General features: G+C 42.2%; 1 protein-coding gene across 1 annotated transcript in view; it reads right to left on the reverse strand.

The window, feature by feature from the left end:
• LOC135713013 (neuronal acetylcholine receptor subunit alpha-7-like) overlaps nt 1-23,109 on the reverse strand; it is a 382,027-nt gene that overhangs the window by 12,784 nt on the left and 346,134 nt on the right. Inside the window, exons 11-13 of the mRNA XM_065236096.1 lie at nt 6,182-6,327; nt 5,939-6,061; nt 5,575-5,713 (exon numbers count right to left, since the gene is read on the reverse strand). Coding sequence (XP_065092168.1) covers nt 5,575-5,713; nt 5,939-6,061; nt 6,182-6,327 — 408 coding nt within the window. The remainder of the gene's footprint in view (nt 1-5,574; nt 5,714-5,938; nt 6,062-6,181; nt 6,328-23,109) is intronic.

The raw sequence follows: 23,109 nt of genomic DNA on the forward strand, positions 1-23,109 counted from the left end.
CGGCAGGCTTTCCGCTGAAGAAATGGGCTTCAAACTCGCCTGAAGTCCTAACTGATATTCCCGAAGAAGATCTAGCATTCGCGCCGTACCATGACCTGCAAGACGACCAATCCGTTTCCACTCTCGGACTCATCTGGGCTCCGAGATCAGACATGATGAGCTTCAAGGTTCAGCTGCCATTACCAGCACCCGTTTTGACAAAACGGAAAGTTATGTCGTACGTTGCGCAGATTGACCTGGTGGGATCAATAATAGTCCTCGCCAAGCTGTTTATGCAGCGCTTATGGGCGCTGAAAACCGAAACAGGAGATTCTTATGAGTGAGATCGTCCTCTTCCTCCATATCTGCAGTCCTAGTGGAAGGAATTCCATGGAACATCATTCCAGTTCCACTTCTTCTTTGATGCGTCGTTAAAGGCTTATGGATCGTGCTGCTACGTCCGGTCAGAGTCTGCCGGAGCCGTTAGAGTCCAGCTGTTGACGTTCAAGTCAAAGGTGGCTCCGTTGGCCAAATCACACACTATCGCACGTCTTGAGTTGTGCGCAGCAGTATTGTCGTCGAAGCTATACGAGAAGGTGGTACATTCCATACAGAAGACCGCTGAAGTTTTCTTCTGGACTGATTCATCCACTGTCCTGCATTGGTTGGAGTCATCGCCATCCCGATGGAAAACGTTCGTCGGTAATCGGGTCGCCAAGATCCAGGAAACAACAGAATCCTGTCACTGGAAACACGTTTCCGGAGTATCCAACCCAGCTGATCCTCTCTCCCGTGGCGTTAATCCAATTGACATCAAAGACCACTTTCTCTGGTGGAGTGGTCCGGAGTGATTATGTAAGTCACCATCCGACTGGCCCGTAAGCGATCTGCCCGTCCTTGATCCGCTTTGGATGTCCGAAACGAGAACCCGAGTAGCCATGATAGCTACTCTTGATGCAAGATTTTCTGATCAACTTTTCAATCGATATTCCAGCTTCAGCAAGCTTCGCCGATCCTTCGCATACTGGATGCGGTACTTCCGTGCCTTGAAGGCAACCATCAAGAAAACCACCATCGAATTATTCGTAGCCATAATAACCACTGCCGACCTACGTGAAGCAGATCTTGCCTTAGCTCGTTTGGCTCAGCGAGAAACGTTCTGCGAGGTATTCTCCAATCTTCTTGCTGGAGAACGAGTACCGTCGTCATCACCACTGAAATGGCTCAATCCAAGAGTAAGCAAAGAAGGCTTGATTCGAGTTGGCAGTTTCCGATGATGCTAAACACCCGATCGTCCTCTCATCAAAGCATCTGCTATCCGATCTGTTGGCCGATCACTACCACAAGACGCAGCTGCACGCTGGTCCCCAGCTGATGCTCGCCACGATTCGCCAGAATTCCTGGAACATCGGTGGTTGAAACCTTGTTCGCCGTACGTACCACCAGTGCCACACATGCTTCCGCAGCAGACCCGTCCTGGTGCAGCAGAGCATCGCCGACTTGCCCACATCAAGAGTCACTCCGACAAGACCATTCGCCGTATGCGGAATTGACTACTGCGGCCCCGTGTACATCAAGTCGCCGATCCGCAATCGGGTGCCAACGAAGGCATATATCGCTATATTTGTGTGCTTCGCCACTCGCGCCGTTCACATCGAGCTTGTATCCGATCTATCTACGCCGGCTTTCCTGGCCGCTCTCCACCGTTCCGTCACTCGCCGTGGAAGGATGACCGAAATCCACAGCGACAACGGCACCGCTTTCAAGGGTGCAGCTAACGAGCTGCACATAATCTACCAGATGATCAAGACCAACGAAGCTGATCGGAAGCAAATCCTCGACTGGTGTGCGGAAAACGAAATTGTTTGGTGTTTCATCCCACCCCGTGCGCCCCACTTTGGCGGTCTGTGGGAGGCAGCCGTCAAATCAGCCAAGAACCACCTGTTACGTGAAGTTGGTACCGTCAACGTCAGCCACGAGGACATGGTCACATTACGCACCCAAATCGAGATGCGTCTGAATTACAGACCATTATTTCCGATCCCAACTGATCCGTCAGACATGGAAGTCCTCAAACCTGGACACTTCTTGATCGGAACCAGCTTCCAAGTCGTCCCGGAACAAATCTGTGCAACATTCCGGACAATCGTCTCACGCACTGGGAGCTCACACAGAAGGTACGCAGAGTACCTAAAACAGCTTCAGTCGCGATCCACGAAGTGCAAGTCACCAGTTACCATTGAACCTGGACCAGTCGTGGTGATCAAGGACGACAACCTACCACCGATCCAATGGCCACTTGGAAAGAACACCAAGGTACACCCGGGCAAGGACGGAGTAATTCGTGTCGTCACTCTGAAAACTGGATCATCCGAAGCCGTCGCTAGACCAGTTGCCAAGATAGCGCTATCGGCGATTCCGGAGAACCAAGTTCCAGAATCCTTCGAGTGAGACCTGGTAGAGCACGACGAAATTTGCTCGAAGCTTTCGAGGGAATCTAGCAGGTAATTGTGGTTCCAATACTCTCTATGTATCTTGTCAAGTCTACCTGGTATTTTCTATCCCCAGTCGATGACACCAACGATGAGCAATAGCCATTGCTTATCACCAACTTTCTCTGCATCGAGTTCAGTAAATCCGGTAGCCACAACACGCCGAACGTTAGCGACCACTCACGTCGTCTATATTTCACTGTCCAGCCCGAAACGAACCGAGTTGTTGATGAGTTGTAGCTCCGAGATCAGAAGAGAGATTATGATGGGAATTTGCAAACAGTGTTGTACCAACCAAGTTAGTTCAAAATGGCCGGAATGATTGATGTTGAACTAAATTTAAACTAAATTAATCCTAAATGAACTTAAACCTACTAAACCTAAATGAACTAACTAAATCCTATAGCTAAACATAAAGTTAAATCATAATTCTATAAATTGAAACGAATCTAAAACTAAAACGGTATCACCCTAATCTAATTGATAAGAGAAGAAAGAGGAAGCTGCGCGCATGCGCTACGCACTGATGCCCACTTGTAGTGGTCACTAAGTAGGAGATGAAACACATTGTAAAGATAGAGTAACCGTTGGAAGCGATCAAAAAAAAAAAATGGCAAGGAAGTGCAGTAGTGCATTTTTTTTCCTTTGATTTGTTTTCCGTCGATCTTGTTTTCCGTGCTGAGCACCAATGCTACCGACGCCAGGGAGGCAGCTCCCACACCTGGACCCTACCTATCGACCCATCAACTCATGAACCGGGGACCAACGGCTTTACTTCCCTCCCGAAGGAAGGCGTGATCAGAGATGTTATGCCGCAGAACATCCCGACGGTGCCGACTGGGAATGAACCCAGGCCTGCTGGGGTGAGAGGTAATCACAGTAGTGCATTTAATTTTCGAATTCCTTTGTGGAAGGTGGAAGAAACAGTGAATCATCGCAACAGAATTTCGAAAAGGAACGGGTAAGCCCCATCACTTACCGAATGGGGTAATAAAATCTAATCTAGATTTATGAAAATCTGGATTAAATCCCGTATCATCCTCGATGGAACTACAGAAACATTTTGAAAACATTGGGGACTTTCAAAAAACTTCGTCAAACAACTCATTACTGAATTCTATTTGCAATGTTTATGGATAGCAATGTCTGTATAAATCTTTTTTTTTATCCCCAATGTCTGTAAATTTTCTGTTGTAAACCAGTGAGCGAATATAACATGCAATGTTGAACGATTTTTCCCATGCCTGGATCTAGCTTTCTCTTCCATAACCATGCTTTCGCTCTTGTTTGATATTGCATTTTCTAGATTCAAAACAACTTCCCTCGTTGGAAATCTTACAAACCGAGCAAAAGCTATCAGAGCTCACGTTTCCCCATCTTGGTTGGATTAAGGATTTTAGTGACGCTCCAGCAACCAAACGAAGCACAGAGAATAGTTTTTTACAATCAGCTACGGTGAGTCTCAGCGCACAAAGTAATGGAATTATCGTGCTGGATTTCTTTTTCCCCGGCTTCTAATTCAACGGAAGTAACGTGATATATGTGAATAGCCTCCGCACCGCTGCTGCAGCTGGTGGAATGATGGTGGACCATCTGTGGGGGTGGTCGGTGGCAAAGGAAAGGATTTACTTTTTTGTGAGCTCCCGGTATAGTTACTTTCTGGCGCCGCCACCATTCGGTTTTTATCTACTTCAAACCGGAAAGTGGATTTCCTTCTGGAAATGAGGATGGTTTTTCTCGCCCTCGCCTACGCTATCTCTGAGAGGGCGCGCGCGTTGCGTCACCATTTTACTGGGTACTAAAAACCGGCAACGAGTGAATTTTCCAACAAGTGCGCGCTTTTTACGACGATGCTACTAAGTCTGCATCACACGAGAATTGGAGCAAAGATCATCCCCCTCTGATAGTGCGGGCCAGGGAAGTCATTGTATGATTGCAATTCCGAAAATTCCATCGACTTCAATCTCGAACTCAGAATCAGAAGAAGCCAAACACAAGCAAAACTATGCGGTCAGCAAAAGTTTCTCGTCCATCCGCTCTAATGATGGAAACCGCAAACACATTTCCTCGTCGGATTCAGTCACATATAATGGCGGAGGTCGTGAGTGACTTGGCCGGAGGAAAATTCTCTTTCTGTTTTCACAAACAAAGGTCTCATCGTATCTGGTATGAACGAACTGGCGTGATTATTTTTTTCGTTCTCGTCTTTTGCCCTTAATTAGTGCTAAAATAAACACTTGCGAATCCATGGTTGTTTGGCCAGGATTTGTGCAGGCAAACAGTTGGTCTTACAGATCCCGATGGAACTACCAGAAGAGGATTACGGTCTCTATTGGAAACAACTGCACCAGCCACCCACTCACACTGTCCAGTGGGATTGATTCAATTTAAAGAAAAACGCGAGGCAATTAGTGTGAATTATTAAACCGAAGGATCTCAATGGTTCGAGCTTCGAGAAAGTCCGCTACCTAATGAATGAATCTTGAATAATAAACAAACCTCGGGCGGTACCTATTCCACGTCGACGAATTTCTGCTGGTCAAATCGTTTCTTTTCAAGCTCCCCAAGGCCGGTGACCACACCAGCACCGGGAAAACTCGAGGAGGAGCCAAATGTATCAAGCTGACAGGCAGTAGACTGTGTAATGAATTCTGCCTTCCACCGTCTCCAACATCGTCTCGGTTATCTCATTGTCTTCGAATTAAGTGTACTTAATGACAGGCCGGAACAATAGAGGCGTACGCAGTTTGTATCCTGAAGGCGTGGGAAATACACTGACTCGTGGTCAAAGAGAGTAGATCCTTCTTTTCGTAGGAAAACACCATCGCTGAATGTGATCCGTGAAATTTGTTGTTGCGATCATGATCCTCTGGAAACATCGCATTTCCCTCCCCCTGTATTCCCGGTCCTGACTCCGTAACTGTTTCAGACACCATCCCTGATAAATTTTCGCCACGTCTCCTTTGCCGACGTCGTCGTCATCGTCGTTTCAAGTAATTAGCTACTTAATAATTTAGCGTGTTGACCGACCCGAACATGCACCGAAGTAGATACAAGCTTGTAAAAGAACGATGACGAGATGAAACTGGCAGAAATTAATTACCTGATCGGTGATAAAACGTATCTCTTTTAATATTAAAGCTAGTTCGTAATCAGCGGATGATGTGAAACACGTGTGTGGTGGCGCAATTGCATCTGGCATTCGATTGCTTCCGATCGGTCCCATACTCCCATCATCGCTACTGCCGCCGCCGGAGAACGGATGGTGAACGGGTGGATGACCAGAGATGAGAATAGAAAAAAAAAACGGAGTTAGTGAGTGAGTGATGTGGGGGCATTTTATGATGAAAGTGTGCTAACACGTTCGCTAGATTCATGATCGGGGTTTTTACGGGAGGATGAGCTGTCGAGATTAGTTCCGTGGTCGATACGGAAGATGTAAGAAATATGCTAGTGCTTTTACGTACCTATAAACAGTCCTGAAATATGTTGGATTATGTGGCAGTGTACCTCCGGGGGTTAGTGGTCTACAGTTGTGACGAAAGTCATCGTCTATATCTAATACGTTCGCTAGTAACGACTTCGATGATCTGTTTTTTTACCGGGGGAGTTGAAGATTATTATTATAGCCCCGTAAAGTTTGCGTGGTAGTAAAATGGAATAATCAATTAATCAATAGTTTTAACCAGCCATCAGATGAACCAACTTACCGCTCTTTCAGTTCGACGTCCTGTATGTGCGTTTTCCGTTCGGAACTATCCGACGTTGGCGTTGTCGGATATTCCTCCGATAATGCTCTACCAGGTCGGCTCATTCTTAAAATACATGGCAGCCAATATAAAAATATGATTCTAACCTGTTGGGGTGAAGGAGATAATACAATTGTTAAAATGATATGATTGCCTAGTGATTAAAATGACATATCCGGTGATCCAGGCAAGTTTGTAAGTTTTGTTAAATATTATATTTATCACTAAGTGTTTCCTTGTAGAGTCAATTTTTCCATCACACCCCGCAATCTCAAGAGCACACAACTCAAGATATACGAGGTTTATGCATCTGCAAATTTCAGACGTTGCTTGCTTCGTCGCAGCAAACAACAAGTAGGGTTCGCTACCCCATTTCCGGCCTATTAATCACAGCCCGCACTTAGTCTTTCTTAATCTAGCGCAGTTTAGCACCAAACGGAATGTTATTATTACTGATGGCTTCCAAATTTATTTACCTTTTCGTACGTACCGTAAGATTTGATAAAGAGATACCAATCGTTGAGATATTGTCAAAAGTCTAACACTGCTTCTTGACGCCAAACTCGGCCTACGGATTCTAAACTCGGTCTAACGCATTGAAACGCCAAAGAATTCACTTCGGCCTATCGGATGAAGATAAAAATTTATTCGGTCGGAGCGCTTCTTTTGTTTTTTGCGAATAATGAGTGCAAACCTTCATTTCTCGCGTTCTCATTGACTTCGTTCGGTAGCTTACTAACTAAAGTATTGTACCAAATGCATAATTGACTTGTTAACTCTGAAATCATGGATTTATTTGAAGTTGTCTGCTCGATAGACCCAAAATGGGTGATTAGGCCGAAGTAGTTCTCTACCCTAGTAGTGTCAACTACGTGTATTCACTGAAACCTTATTATTTTTACATGTGAAATTGCGAAGCGTAACATGAAAGAGGACGCAACAGGAAATCACCTCAACAACGATGCTAAACGTTGCAAAGAGTTGGAGAACGAAATAAACTTTGAGCAGATTTTTTTGGAAATTAAATATAAAAACTACAAGAGTTGTACGCAATGGTGACGTAGGACTAAGTGGTCTTATCTAATAAATCTTATTTGTTAAGTGCAGCTGTTTTTTGTGTAGAAATAGGAATTTGAGCAGGGTTTTCTCCGTAGCGACTCACGAAGAGCTACTGATTCCGATCAACAGCGGTGCGGCTTCTCCTTCCTTCCATGGATGCTCATGTGGACTGCAGCTCGCTGCTTGCAGGCAGCCTTTCGTTGTGTATTGGAGAGCAACACCACTCACCACGCGGTGATTGAATGAACACCGTTTGGTGAGACCGGATGTTATTCAACTTTGAAATCTGTGTTAGCGAAATCGCTTTTGGCAGGCAATCGGTGTTAATTTTAATTATCATAGCAACAGTTGCACCTTCGTGCAATTTTCAACAGAGACAAGTCTCAATTTTAACAGATTCGTAGAAAAAAATCGTATCGATTGGCGTATTATGAATTAAAATCCATCATCTCTGTATCAAAATCAGACCACTTTCATGCCGCGACCGACTTTGGTTTTTGAAATTGCACCCCCAATGTTGCCTTAAAGTACATGGTATGTTTGATTTAAATATGTCTTAATAGATCTGGAATTATGCTTAACAGCTTTTGTAAACAATGACTTCTCTCGCTGATTTTTAGGAATTCAAGGCACGCCCACGCAAACTAACATTACCGTCGGGGTCGTGCCCAGGGCTGAAAGTCTCTTTAATAAAGATATAAAAAAAAAAACCGTCGGGTAGGGGAGGTCTTACCTGATGGTGATGTTAATTTGCATAGGCGAGCCTTGACTTTCAAGACATCATCGAAAGAAGTTATTGTTTACAAAAGCTGTGACACCCTAATTCCAGCTCTATTTTGAGATGGGAGCTGACATCCGATTGATGACCTTGACAAATGGCCCCAAAAAACCTTTTACAAATTTATGGTGGTCCTCAAAAGGACCGTTTTGTCGTGATGGTTGAGTAATGCTGAGCTATTAGGGTGTTAAACGGGGTGTGCGGCTTCTTACTCCTTCTAGGTATGCTCATGTGGGCCACAGCTTTCGTTGTGTACTGGAGAACAATGTTCAACGCTACGCGTCGAAAGCACTAGCTGCTTGCGGGAAGCCTTTCGTTGTGTGCTGGAGAACACCACCACTAACCACGCGGTGATCGAATAAACACTGGATTACTCAATATGGCGCGTCATGAAGGCCAACGCCTGTTCTAAACGCCACCCTAGTACAGCAAGCCTCAGACAAACATTGACTGGTACCTGGAGAGAAATGGATGCAGACTACACTATTAGAACTTGCCGTGCATTCCGGAAGCGTGTGGAGGCCTTAATTGCAGCAAGTGGAAACTCAATCGATTATTCACATAGTTTAAGACTCTGAGAAAAATCCCCTTTAAATAAATTTAAAAAAAACTCGAAAACGAAATTTTTGAGAATTTTTTTAATTTTGACATTGCTCAATGGTGCAAACATTATCACGCATACGGTAATGCATAACAGAAGCCTACTTTATTATGTGTAACACTCGGCTTATCAACCAGACATTTCTCGCATAAGTTTTTGTATCCTGTTCTTTTAAAAAACGTTCTGTTTTCGAAAGTTCCTCCTTATCCAAATATAAGATGGCAGAACAGGAAACCCAAATTGATAAAAAAAATACCTACTTTGTGAATTGAAACTCAGTTTTCTCAACAATTGCGCATGCTGCAAATCGAACTAGTCAGATGAATTCAGGAAGGTCTATTCAACAAAATCCAAGCCTAATATTCAAAGGAAGGAGCTAAAATCCATCTTGGCTGAACATAAAAACCAAATTTTAACAAAACTACGTACTTTTGTCAATTTAAACCTGAATTCAGTAAGGTCCATTCAATAAAATACAAGCATAACTTTCAAATGACGGTATCAAAATCGAACCAGGCAGAAAAGGAAACCCAAATTTCTAAAAATATTCTTTTCGAATTACACAGCCGGTTCAACATTCACCTATGGATTCAGCAAGGTCCATTCCATAAAATACAAGCTTATTTTCAAAGATATGAGCCGTAATGAAATTTGGCAGAACCGAAAAACCAAATTTCTATGAAAATGCAGACTTCGTGCACACGCACATCAGTTTCAAGTGACGAGAACATTTTTACTCTCTCTCGCCACTTTTCTCTCTATTAACGTTGCGCCCGGGCATATCACATACGAGTTGTTTTTTGCTCGTTTGCTTCTCATTCGTAAATAATTGTGAGGTGTTCGAGAATGTCTCGTCGCTTTCCGACACGAGAGAGGTATTTGTGCTGCATGTACTTGAGACAGCTTAGAGCTCATGAGATTTTCTCGCGTACCTTTTTGCCTCAAAATAATATTTTGTGCTGTCGGGAGAAGTTATGCTTTTCGTGTCAGTTTTTTTTTTCTCCGTCAGTTTTTTTTTTCTCTGAAAGATGGCACTTAGAGTTGTTAGTGATGAAGAACTGTTCAATATAAATATCACCGCAAAAGAGGCGATTTGTTTGTTGTGCAACAAAAAGTTAACTGACCTGAGGAAATTCAGTTACCATCGACACTACAAAACGCTTCACAAGGATTTCGCACGACAACGAGGGCTGCTGGATGATGACGAACAAGGTGACGCTGGTCCTTTGAGAAAAATTTCAAAGATTGAGTTACGAATCGACCATAAAACCTATATTTCATCAATGGTCGAACTTGTAACCGTAAGTGGTCTTCCCTTGAATATGTTCAAATATCCTGCGTCAAAATATCAAAACATTGTAAGACCAATTGAGGAGGGATTTAAGTTGACAAAACACTTGGACCCGGATTCAATACGTGAGGTATTGTCAAAGGTGGCAGATCAAATTCAACTTATGATCACAAATGAAATTGCCAGTAAAATGGTTTGCCTCAAGATGGATGCAGTTACCCGAATGGACCGGGAGTATTTGGGAATAAATATCCATTTGTTGACAAAAAAAAAACTATTAGGATACGTACTCTCAAAATAATTGAGCTTCACGATAGACACACTTTGGCAAACCTGACGGTAGAAGTGCTTAAAACCTTGACGCCGTATGGGATCGATATCCGCCGACTACTAACGGTTACGACAGATAATGCTCAGAACATGCGTGCTACAATAAACCGTTTGAAGATAACACCCCAAGCAACATTGCAAGTTTTATTGAGGTTTTATAGCATTCTACAAGTTTAAATCATGGTCTACAGAACCCTTATAAAACCAGAATTGTTACTTGGGACAGGAACTGGAACTTAACGGATCTGGATTTTTCGATGACGCAAACATCGAGGAAGAGGAAGACGATGAAGAGGAAAATTGTGATGTCGAAAATCAAGAGGACGAATGTGTTGATCGGAAAATGCAACTGTTAGAGCCTATTCTTGAAGGAGTGAGATGCGCAGAACATACACTATGGGCCTTATTACGGGTGTCACTACACGGTGATAAGCAAGTGATACTCAGAATAAGAGCCGTGATTACCGTACAAATCAAATGGGAATCACTTCACCGTGACGACAAGTGACAACTTTTCACCGTGAAGTGCCATCCGTAATAAGCCCATACAGCTCGCCGTGAGTGATACTCTGCGTAAGTTACCGTATTAAAAGCTATTTGCTGTGAGCCAAAGCTAGACTGTCCTACGAGATGGAATAGTACATACACGATGGTACAATCTCTCACCAAAGAAAAGGATTTTATTTTGACGTTAGCAGATGGAGAGGAGCAGATCATTGGCGATAATATGTGGAGCTTTTTAGAGAGTTTCATCCACGCTTTCAAACCAGTAGCAGATGCTACATTACAGCTCCAAAACTCTCAGATAACCTTTGGTGACTTTTTCTTAATCTGGGAAAAATGTACATTCCATGTGAGAAGTGCAAATAACAAAATATCTAAGGTTATCGCTGAAAAGATGGACAAAAGGTGTGTCGTTCTGATGAGTAACAGATCTTTCTTGGCTGCAATGTCAATCAGCGAATTAATTTGCGAAACAGTTCGTTCATAACAGATAAAGAGAGAATCGTAGCATTGGTAATTCCACCTTTTTTTTTTTCGTTTTTTGTGTTTGTGAAACCAATTAATTTACCTTTTTCAGGAGTTCATCAAGCAAACGTGGGAAACCATCCAAGCTTTTGCTGGTCGCTGCCAAATTGGTAACACTGCTGCATCGTCTTCGACTGGTAATGAGCAACCAAGTACACAGCACGAAGACCCTTTTGAGGCATATCTCAATACCCTCGATGAATCGAACAATACATTGGAGGACATACACATTATGAATGAGCTCAATGATCTCTCTAGAATGCCACGGCTGAAACTACCGGAGAATAAAGAGAATTCCATTTAGAATGGTGGTATCGTTTCAGAAGCTCAAAACCGCAGTTGTATAACTTGGTTTCTGCATTTTTGGCGATACCTTGTACACAGGTCAGCGTGGAGCGTTCATTCAGCGTATTGGCGTTGATTCTTACCAAACACCGGACATTACTAAGCGAGAAAAATCTACGGAATATCTTGTTTATTCGTCTTAACCAGGAGCTTCTGCAGAAAGTTGATTTTAATTAGACCTAAAAAGATTTCTTTAATTTTCAAGCTTTTTTAAAGAACTGTTTCTTTTTCTACTAAACATAAATAAATGAATTCTGCTTTCAAAAATGGCAAACTTGAATAATATTTAATTGGATAACCCAGTTTCATTTATTTTCAAAACATAAGGGACAATCGGTAATGGCCGAATCCACTTACCGTGTGGGACCGAAACCCGTACAACTTATGGAAAACATATGAGGTGTATGGATTTAGATTCAGCACGGTACATAATCCTACATCCAGCATAATTTTGGGAAGATACATCTATTTTCATGGAACAATCTGGAGCCACAATAGTATCGTAAGCAAAAGCTGCTCACGCAAACCAACAGCATTATCGCGACATTTTCCCCTACTCGATGATGCTGATAGTTTGCGTGGGCGGCATTCGATTTGTGAGGAAAGGGCTTTAGAACGGTTTGATTAAAAACTCTTTTCAGTGAAAACTAGATGAATGAGTGCTCATTGCAAGACAGCGTATATCACGTGATATACGTTGTAATGTGAACGGGGTATTACAAAAATCAAGATGTCAACTGGTCAGAACATTCTAAAATCTCAGACTAACGTTTTTAATAATCAGGAAAATCATTAAACTCGTCGAATATATTAAAGCTCCCTAAATTGAATAAAAAATTTGTGTTCTGAGAAATTAGGAAAAAATCCAACTCTTCAATTGTATTGTGGTAGGTTGGCCAACGCATGGTGTAAAAATAAATAAAACTGTTACTAAGCTAAGCATTGCGCAGTTTGTTTTCCCTTTTCGATCTTTTAAAATTATTCTAATGATATTTTGAAATCAAATGGTTATTGTTTATGCGGGCAGGATTAATAATTTCGATTTAATTCCACTACCTTATTTGCTTATCGTTGCCAAATACGCGTATTTTGTCTACAAATAAGATAGTGGTATTAAAATGACATTACTAATCCTTCTATTTGTCTTAATAAAAGTTACACCGTACTGCGTAAACAATCAAACCGAGAAAAGTACGCGAGACGAGCTCACGAGAAAATGCACACGAGCTGGTTCATGTACACGCAGTTCACACACTAAGATTTTTTTACAGGAGTCAGTATTTTTTTACTGGGTTTTTGAATTGCTGAAAAAAACGGTAAAAATTCAAATGACCGTTATCCGTAAGGAATCAATGAAATCGAACAATTTTATTTTCTATCATTAAATGGGGTTACAAGAACTAAGTATGTACAAGTTCAGAACAAATTTTCTCATTGATAAATTTTTCACAGATTTTTAAACTTTTACCGAACAGTCCGCAATTAAAAAACTTAGTAAAACCGTACTGACTCGATTAGTGTGCATGCTCCCCGCTCGATCCGGCAAGAGACAAGACATCGCTATATACGCCGCAACAGAAACTCGCTTGTATTGAGACAAGGCTCGCTCATTTCCCTTGTGCCTCGTTCGTTTACTTCACATAGTTCACCATAATTGAAATACATAGTTACGAGATTAGGTAGCGCAAAGCACACTGTCTCTTCTCTGTGCTCACGATATTTCAGGAAGTCTGCTTTTGAGAATTTTAACCCAGTACCATCACGTATTGTTTCAGCAAGGTCCACCCTATAACATCTAAGCCTATTTTTCAAAGGACGGAGCTAAAATCCAGCTTCGCTGAACAGGAAACCCGAACTTCCATCAAAATACGTATTTTTGTGAATTTAAACTCGGTTTTCAGAGATTTTGGGTGTCTTTTTTTTGACAAGTTACTTTTTATTTTTATTGATTTTTAAGAATGACTAATTTTCATTTTCACTAGAAGAAACAATTTTTAGAATTTATATTTTATTGAAATTCAACCGATAGAATTATAATGCTCGATTCAAAGTAAATCTGTACGCACGGTTTAATACACCACCGCGCGCTCCTGGTGGTTGGAACAAAAAATATTTGACAGGCATTTGTTGATGTTTCATTGAAGAAGAAATTGGTGAAAAGTTTTTCTCGATTGATCGACGCATCCCGAAATTACGGATCCTGGAACTTGAGAAAAGAAAATTAATAGTGCACAAACATCTAGAGAACCCTTCGTGGTCTGCCTCAAAAATAGCAAAAGTGTTAAAATTCTCAAAGTCAACGGTGAGTCTTGTAATCAAACGTTACAAGGATACTCTGAGTGTGGATAGAGCACAGCGCATCTATCATAAAAGTGGCACTAGGGACAAAGAGCTGAGGAGAAAGGTGTTGAGGTACGTGAAAAGCAACCCAGGTGTCTCCATACGTGATTTGGCAAAGAAATACGATTCCAACTTTTCCACCGTGCGTAACATCCTTTCAAGAGAAGGAAATAAGTCTTTTTGTGCCTGTTAACATCCGAATCGCTCCCTGAAACAAAGTTTAGTGGCCAAAAAGCGAGCACGATTACTATACGAACGAGTTTTGACGAAATAGGATGGCTGTATTTTAAAGGGGCTGTTCATAAGCTACGTAGACAGTTGAGGGGGGGGGGTTAACAATTATCCACGGCCCATACAAATTTTAAGATTTTTGTATGGACAATTGTCTACGCAGGGGGAGGGGGGAGCTAAGAATCCCAAAAAACTGTCTACGTAGTTAATGAACAGCCCCAAAGGATGACGAAACATATGTCAAAATGGATTATAAACAAATCCCCGGACGAAAATTTAACTCGGCAACTGGTCGTGGGGATGTCCCTTCCAGGTATAAATTTGTTTTTGATTTGGCAAGGAATCTACAGTTGTGGCCTTAAAACCAAGGTTTTCATCACATCTCACACAATGACGTCGAAGGTGTCTGACGAAGCGGATTTTACCCTTCATTCGGAAACAAAAGACCAACGTTATGTTTTGGCCGGATCTAGCCAGCTGCCACTACTCTAAGGAGGTACTAGAATGGTATGCTGCAAACAATGTTAATTTCGTCGCCAAAGAGATTAATCCTCCGAATTGCCCTGAGTTTAGTCCGATCGCAAAATATTGGGCAATTGTCAAGCGAAAACTTCGATGATGCGATAAAGAAGTGACAAATGCACAACAAATGCGTTTAAAGTGGAATAAGTTCGCCGGTACAGTGTCACCAGCGACTGTGCAGATCATGATGGCATCGATCACAAGTAAAGTGCGACAGTTCGTTCGAAACGGTGAAACGTAAAAACTTGTTATATATCATTTGAAAGCTGTATAAATACCCTTTTGTTTGACGTTTTGACAACTCTGTATGTTGTTTAGTTCTTGAGTTATGATCACTTGAATACGTCCAAATTTACTTTGAATCGGGCTTTATGACGTCTTCGAGCTCTGCAAATTGTCCAAGAGTTCGGAATTTATCTTTAACCTCAGGGAAATTCGCGAAACTTCAAGGACTTCTAAGAACTTCAGAGAAAATCGAAAAAAAAATAACGAAACGTAGTAGAAATTCTGGGAATTTCAGAAAGCTCAGAGAGCTTTGGAAAAGTTCAGAATACTGTGTAGAAGTGGAAACGCTCTTTAAGTTTTGGGGTCTTCATTGAAGTTAAACATTATTTAATTTCAGGGAACCTCATTATTGTTTGGAGATCTTCATATAATTTCAGGACACTTTTTTGACGTAGGAAAACGTCTTTCGGCGACATAATGGGGGTGAAATTTCAAAAATCCAAAATCGACCGCGTTACGAAAAGTGGTCAGGTTCCAATAGCGGATGGATTTTAATTCTCAACAAGCCAATCGATTGGAAATTTTTCTACAAAGCTGCTAAAATAAACACTTTATCAATTTTCAATAGGTCATTTTTGAAAATTACACAAATGTTCAACTGCTGCTATGGATATCAAATTATCACCGATTGCCTGCACAAAGCGCTTTCTTTAACACAGATTTTAAAATAAAATTCCATCCGGATTCACTGAACGGTGCTTAGGGGCTGTTCATAAGCTACGTTGACAGTTTAGAGGGGGGTTGACAATTATCCACGGCCCATACAAAGTTTAAATAATTTGTATGGACAATTGTCTACGCAGGGGGAGGGGGAGGGGTCAAGAATCCCAAAAAACTGTCTACGTAGTTAATGAACAGCCCCTTATTGAATCAACGTGTGTGGCTGCCCAAATGAAAGGCTGCTCGCGTGCAGCGAGCTGATGAGCGTTCATTCACCGAAGAAGGAGGAAGAAGCCACACCGCTACTGATCGGATTCAGTAGCTCTTCGTGAGTCGCTGTGGGCCATCTATGCCAAGCGCAGCACCCTCGTTCCAAACAACAAACAGCTCGCCAGCCTCATCTGTGTTGAACAACCTAATAGCTCAGCATTAATCAACCATCATGACAAAACGGTCCTTTTCAGGACCACCATTAATTTTTTTAAAGGGTATTTTCTGAAAATTTGTCAAGGTCATCAATTGGATGTCAGTTCCCATAAGTAAACATGTATTTTCAAGGTAACAATGGGAGGGGGATCAATTTCAAAAACAAAAGTCGGTCGTGGCTGAAAGTGGTCTGATTTTGATCCAGAGATGATGGATTATAATTCTTTTTTTTTAAATAATCCATTTATTTGTCAAGGCTCAAATGCATAAGCTTTGCGGAGCCGAATATTTTTTACATTATTGTGTGTGAATATCATTTTCTTACAACTAATGTTAGTAGAACGGGGGCCGATTACTCGCGGTTTACTCGAGATTAGGGATTACATTTATTGATCATTTGGAGGGAGGACAAAGGAAAGCATTTTGAACTAATTTAAAACTTAAATGTAAAGGATGACTAAAAAACAAAACATTAAACACATACATCAACAGCTTTAAGAAAGTCGTAAATAAGCTTCATAATGTCGATATCACGGCAAGCCAAGACGTCTCTAATTGGCTTAAAGGGTTGTTTTCCTCGGACCCTAAGGGAATCACACAGAACGGATCTCGCCTCATGATGCAAGGAGCAGGACCAAACAACATGCTCGATGTCGTGATAACCGTTTCCACAGATACACAAGTTGCTGTCGGCAAGCGTAATACGGAAGAGGTGGGCGTTTAACGAACAGTGATTGGACATGAGCCTGGACATTACACGAATAAAACCACGACTCATATCCAACCCTTTGAACCAGGGTTTGATCGACACCTGTGGGACAATAGAATGTAGCCATCTTCCCAGATCACCATCATTCCACTTTTGTTGCCAGTTGGCGAGGACTTGCTGACGAGAAATCGTGAAAAATTCGTGGTAGGCGATTTGTCGCTCGTAAATATCGCCTTCCATAGCGCCCACCTTGGCCAGCGAGTCCGCTTTCTCATTGCCCGGGATAGAGAAATGAGAAGGGACCCATACCAAGGTGATGATATGCGAGCTGTTTGATAAACCACTCAATGACGATCGTATTTCCTGGAGGAAATACGCCGAGTGCTTTATCGGCCTCATTGAACGCATAGCCTCCACGGAGCTTAGGCTATCCGTATTAATGAAATAATGGTCAGGTGGAAGTGAGGCAATACGCTCTAACGTGTACGATATAGCTGCTAGTTCAGCAACGTATACCGAACACGGCTTTTGAAGCTTGTATGAGGCGCTATGAAGATCGTGGAATACTCCAAAACCAGTGGAAGCATTTATCACCGACCCATCTGTGAAAAATCTCTTCTTGGTGGGGACGTGGCGGTATTTGTTCGCAAAAATAGTTGGGACAATCAGGGCACGGTGAGGCTCTGGAATTCCTTGAATCTCCTGCCTCATTGTGAGATCGAATCTCACGGAAGAACAACTGAAATGATGGGAGACAGCGATTGGGGTTGAACGAGGAGGGGCCGATGTCCAGAGTCATGTACTCGTAGTACAAGCTCATGAATCGTGTTTGAGGATTCCGCTCTAGCAGCTTCTCAAAGTTTTCGATCACCAGCGGGTTCATGACTTCACAGCGGATGAGGAACCGGAACGATAAATCCGCAAAACGATTTGTTAAGGGGAGGACGCCCGCAAGAACTTCAAGACTCATGGTATGCGTCGATTGCATACAACCTAGCGCGATTCGAATGCAACGATATTGAATCCTTTGGAGCTTCAATATGTGCGTCCCCGCCGCCGATTGAAAGCAAAAGCTACCGTACTCCAAAATCGAGAGAATGGTGGTCTTGTAGAGTCTTATCAGATCTTCCGGATGGGCTCCCCATGAAGTGCCGGTAATGGAACAAAGGAAATTGATTCGCTGTTGGCATCTCTGCCTCAGATACGCTATGTGTTTTCCCCAAGTGCACTTGGAATCGAACCAGACACCTAAATACTTAAACGACATGCTGTGAGTGATTGTTCTACCCATAAGTTGAACCTGAAACTGTGCTGGATAAAGCTTCCTAGAAAAAACAACCATCTCTGTTTTCTCCGGAGAGAATTCGATACCCAGATTCATTGCCCAAGTAGACAAATTATCCAAGGTATTTTGCAATGGTCCTTGCAGGTCCGGTGCTGTTGGTCCAACCATGGAAACCACGCCGTCATCTGCAAGCTGCCTTAGCGTGCAATTTTCGGCCAGACATTCATCAATGTCTTTGACATAGAAATTGTACAGGAGGGGACTTAAACATGAGCCTTGTGGAAGACCCATGTAGCTGATTCGTGCAATATCCGAGTTGCTATGAGAGAAGCTCATTCGTTTCTCGGACAACAAATTAAACAGGAAATTGTTGATAATCGGAGAAAGCCCACTCGCATGGAGTTTGTCCGAAAGGATGCCAATGCAAACAGAATCAAACGCCCCTTTAATGTCCAAGAAAACTGAACCCATCTGCTGTTTTTCAGCATAGGCTAATTGGATTTCAGTTGAAAGCAACGCAAGGCAGTCGTTCGTCCCTTTGCCCCTACGGAATCCAAATTGCGTATCTGAGAGTAAGCCATTCGCCTCGACCAACTTGTCCAGACGAAGAAGAATCATTTTTTTCTAACAGCTTCCGAATACACGACAGCATCGCGATCGGACGGTCAAATTATGATCCGACGTGGGTTTACTAGGCTTCTGGATGGCGATAACTCTCACTTGTCTCCAATCATCGTTGAGCTCAAGGAATCGATTGAACAAGTTCAACAATCGCCTCTTTGTGACTTCTGGGAGGTTCTTGAGCAGGTTAAACTTGATTCGATCAATTCCCGGAGCCGAGTTATTGCTTGAAAGAAGAGCAATTGAGAATTCTACCATCGAAAACGGGGAGTCCATGTCATCGTTTTCCAGCGGAGGATCGCGAGTGTTGCATCGAACCGGAACCGAATCAGGACAAACCTTACGCGCGAAGTCGAAAATCCACTTGTTAGAGTACTCCTTGTCCTCGTTGACCGACGATGCCGCGTTACGCATTCTCCTGCCGACATTTCAGAGCGTTTGCATGGAAGTCTCTCGCGATAGCCCTTCGACGAACCGACGCCAGTAACCGCGTTTTTTGGCCCTGACCAAGCTCTTAAACTTTTCCTCTAGCTCCGTATACCGCTCAAAGTATTCGCGGGAACCGTATTTACGAAACTGTTTAAACGCGGTAGACTTCTCGTTATTCACGTCGGTGCATTCCTGGTCCCACTACACAGTGGGAGGACGTTTGTGAATGGTAGTGCTAGGAACAGGCTTCGTTTGTGCTTGAAGCGCGCAATCCACTATGAGCCGCGATAGGAAGGAGTACTCATCCAACGGAGAGAGAACGTCGACCGATTCTGAACCGTCACGGACCGCGTTCGCGTATTCTTCCCAATTGATGTTTCTCGTGAGATCGTACGTGATGTTGATTGGACACTGTGAAGATGAACCGTTGGAAATCGAAATTTTGATGGGCAAATGATCACTACCATAGGGGTCATGGATTACCTCCCACATGCAATCCAATGATAGTGAGTTCGAACAGAGTGACAAGTCTAGTCTGCTCTCTCTTGCTGGAGGTTTGGCTATTCGAGTTACTTCACCGGTGTTTAGAATGGTCATATTGAAATCGTCGCATAGGTCATAGATGATGGTTGAGCGGTTGTCATCGTACAGCTCTCCCCAGCCTGTACCGTGGGAATTAAAATCCCCTAAGATCAACCGCGGCACAGGTAGCACTGAGCAGATGTCAGATAGCGCTCGCCGAGAAACAGCCGTTCTCGGAGGGATGTATAACGAAGTAATACTGAAGGTTTTACCTCTAATATTCACCTGACATGCGACAATTTCAATACCTGACACTGGAGGAAGGTCGATTCTGTAGAATGAGTGTTGTTTGTTGACCCCTAAGAGCACCCCACCGTACGAATCTGCACGATCGAGACGGATAATGTTGTAGTCGTGAAGAGAAAGGTTAACATCTGGAGAGAGCCATGTTTCGCAGAGAGCAAACGCATCACAGTGTATGTTATGCAGTAAAAATTTGAATATGTCTAGTTTTGGTAAAATGCTTCTACAATTCCATTGAAGGAGAGATACCTTATCATTTTTTGGAAAATTATCCATCGAAGGATACGAATGAAGCAAGGAGGGGCCACTTGGAAGCAAATTGCTTCAGAAAAGGTTTCACGATTGGAAGCATCATGTTAATGATGCTCCGAAGAGGGTCAGTGATGTTGAACAGATCGAGAATGCTGTCCACAATTCCAGAAAGCGTGAACATGGCGTTCTGCTGTTCTGGTTACAAAACTGGGACATCTGGGGTTTTAGATGTTCCCGGAAGCCCCGGAAATTCTTTGTCATAATCGACAGGCTTAAAACCCGGTGGATTGGGTTTCGGTTTATTTCCGTGACCTCTTGATTTATCCAAGGGGGCTTGGGAGTCAGTTTTTTTAATTTTCTGCGAGTCATTCTTGGATCGCTTCCTTGAAGGACCTTTGAAAACAAAAGGACTTCCGTCATTGCCCTCTGAGTCAGTGTCGTCCTCGTCAACTGGGAGAAGATTGAACGGATTGATTATAATTCTTAATACACTAACCGATGAGAATTGTTTCTTCAAATCTGTTAAAATTAATGCTTTATAAATTTTCAAAAGGTCACTAAATGGATCTTTTCACTATCACCATAAATTATAATTGTTTAAGAGCTAATTTTCATTGAACATCGCCTTGCTGCTCGCGACATCACCCCCAAGGCTCTTTAATAATGTAACGTTTGGTTGCTACGTTTGTGGTCAAATGCGTAACAGTATTGAAGTGGTAGGGGAAATGACGGCTTCGGCATGACAGACTATTTCCGGCAACCCAAATTGAAACACTATTTTCACTGGATTTTCTTACGAAAACACTTCGCTGAATGCATGCAAACGATTCTTTATGCTTTCAGCTTCAATTTGACTATATTTTTACCACTGAGAAAAAGCAATCTAGCAGGGTTTTCTTGAAATGAAACACACGCACTACAAATTGTAGCTGATTTCGAATTGCCGATAATAGTCCTCTCCAGGCGGGTTCGTATTGGTGAGATTTGCGTGTGTTAGTGAGATGAATTTTTTTGTTAGCTGTGAGAAATTTTTTGTTTGCTGTAAGAACTGTCATTCTAAAGTAAAAATAAACAACAAAACGAAAACAAACCCTACGCTTGCACGATAACAGTCAAATACCCTTTTATGATTAAAATTTAACCCGTTTTTAATAAAAGTGGCTTTACTCATTAATGAGTACATTATTTTAACAACAATGAGTTTCTGCTAACAGTAGCAAATAGTTACTACTTAATTGACATAATAAATTATTGATTAATTAGTAGTGCCACTTTTATTGACAATGGGTTCACTTTAAATCATAAATGGATGTTTTATTCTTACCGTGCACATGACAGTATACGCTAGTGTGTGTAAAATTATATTATTAGTGTAGGATTCGTGAGATCCTGCTTGGAGAACTCAATAGAACAGCAGATTTACATGCAGTTCAAATGGAACGGTTGCCAAAGAAAAACTGGTTGCCGACAATACTCGCTCTCACTAGAAAAGATTGGAGCTTTGTAAAAGCGTTTCAAAACAGTTTTTGACAATTATTTCGACTGAAATTGTTAGAGCAGCAAAAGATTGTAAACAAACCAATACTGCATATGTGTGCGTTCCATAGAGAAAAAGGCTATAGAAAGAAGGTCGCTGCTAAGGTTGCCGAGAATACGTAAATTCCCCTAGGTACAAAACAATTCTCGCAATTACCGGATACCACATAACTTTGTCAATTAACTAGAAACACTTCAAATTAAGGTAAGGTTTTCTCCAGGATGCTAGAAAAAGTAAAACAATCTTGAATTTATATGAATGACAACGAATATCTCGGGAATGGAAAATTTCAGCAAGAATTTCTTCTAATCAATTTTCGCTTTTTTTATTATCTATTGAATAAACCAAAAATCCCGTGCGAAAATGCGTTATTTTGTCATCAGAATGGCATTTAAATGGCGTTTCAATGCATTAGGCCTAATTTAGAATCCGTAGACCGAGTTTAGGGTAAAGAAGCAGTGTTAGATTTTTAACAATAAGGGAAATGGATCTAATGTTGGTCTATGGATCTAAGATTTGGTCCATCGCTAAAAATCTGCTATTTATCAATATTATTTAGATGAACGCATCATTTGGTGCTATTGAAAAATAGTCGATTGCTGAAATTATGTATCGGCCCAAATTAACCGACCTTACATCCATTTCCCCTATCTCATCAATTTGTTTCTGTATATCAAATCTTACGGTACGTACAGAAAGGCAAATAAACTTAGAAGTCATCTCCTGTGAAAATTTTCCATTTTGTGAAAAAAATTCACTTGAAAAATGGAAACAAAGAGCAGGTTTAGCTTAGTAGGTCCAAACGTTAAACCCTCCGCCCCCAGTTTGGAATGCCTCTTGACGAGGCTATCGGAAGGCCTTGCCTGACCTTATAATGTTTCAAATGTTCGAACAGGTCATCATGATCATTCCACTATTCTGAATCTAATCCACTTGTTATTCCGTGAAAGTCAACGAGCCTGAAAAGCGCACCCATCGATCCTAGTCAAACGCACGTGCCAAAACATCTCATCATCAACCGAAAGGATAATCTCCCCCTCCATACAGTACGTAAAGAATGCAGTTGTTCTGGCCAACCGGTAACGCACTCAACTGCACCGCACTGCAATAATCAAAAACCACGAGGTGCAAAAATTGCCACTGCCATCAGCAACTGTCATATCCCTTGTTCGCCGTCTGTCGATCGATGCAAATTGTATGCAAAACTCTAATTCTATAAGCATACGTTAAACAATTTTAATTGCATTGCCGCTTCGTTCCTGTGCCGTGGGTTAAAGTTTGTGAAGCACGTTCATTGGGATATGTTTCAAATTCACCCGGCAGACTGGTTCAGA

Source organism: Ochlerotatus camptorhynchus, unplaced genomic scaffold (genome assembly GCF_037179485.1).
Source record: "Ochlerotatus camptorhynchus isolate MF236.1 unplaced genomic scaffold, CSIRO-AGI_Acam_v1.1 ptg000040l, whole genome shotgun sequence".
NCBI classification, from domain to species: Eukaryota; Metazoa; Arthropoda; class Insecta; order Diptera; family Culicidae; genus Ochlerotatus; species Ochlerotatus camptorhynchus.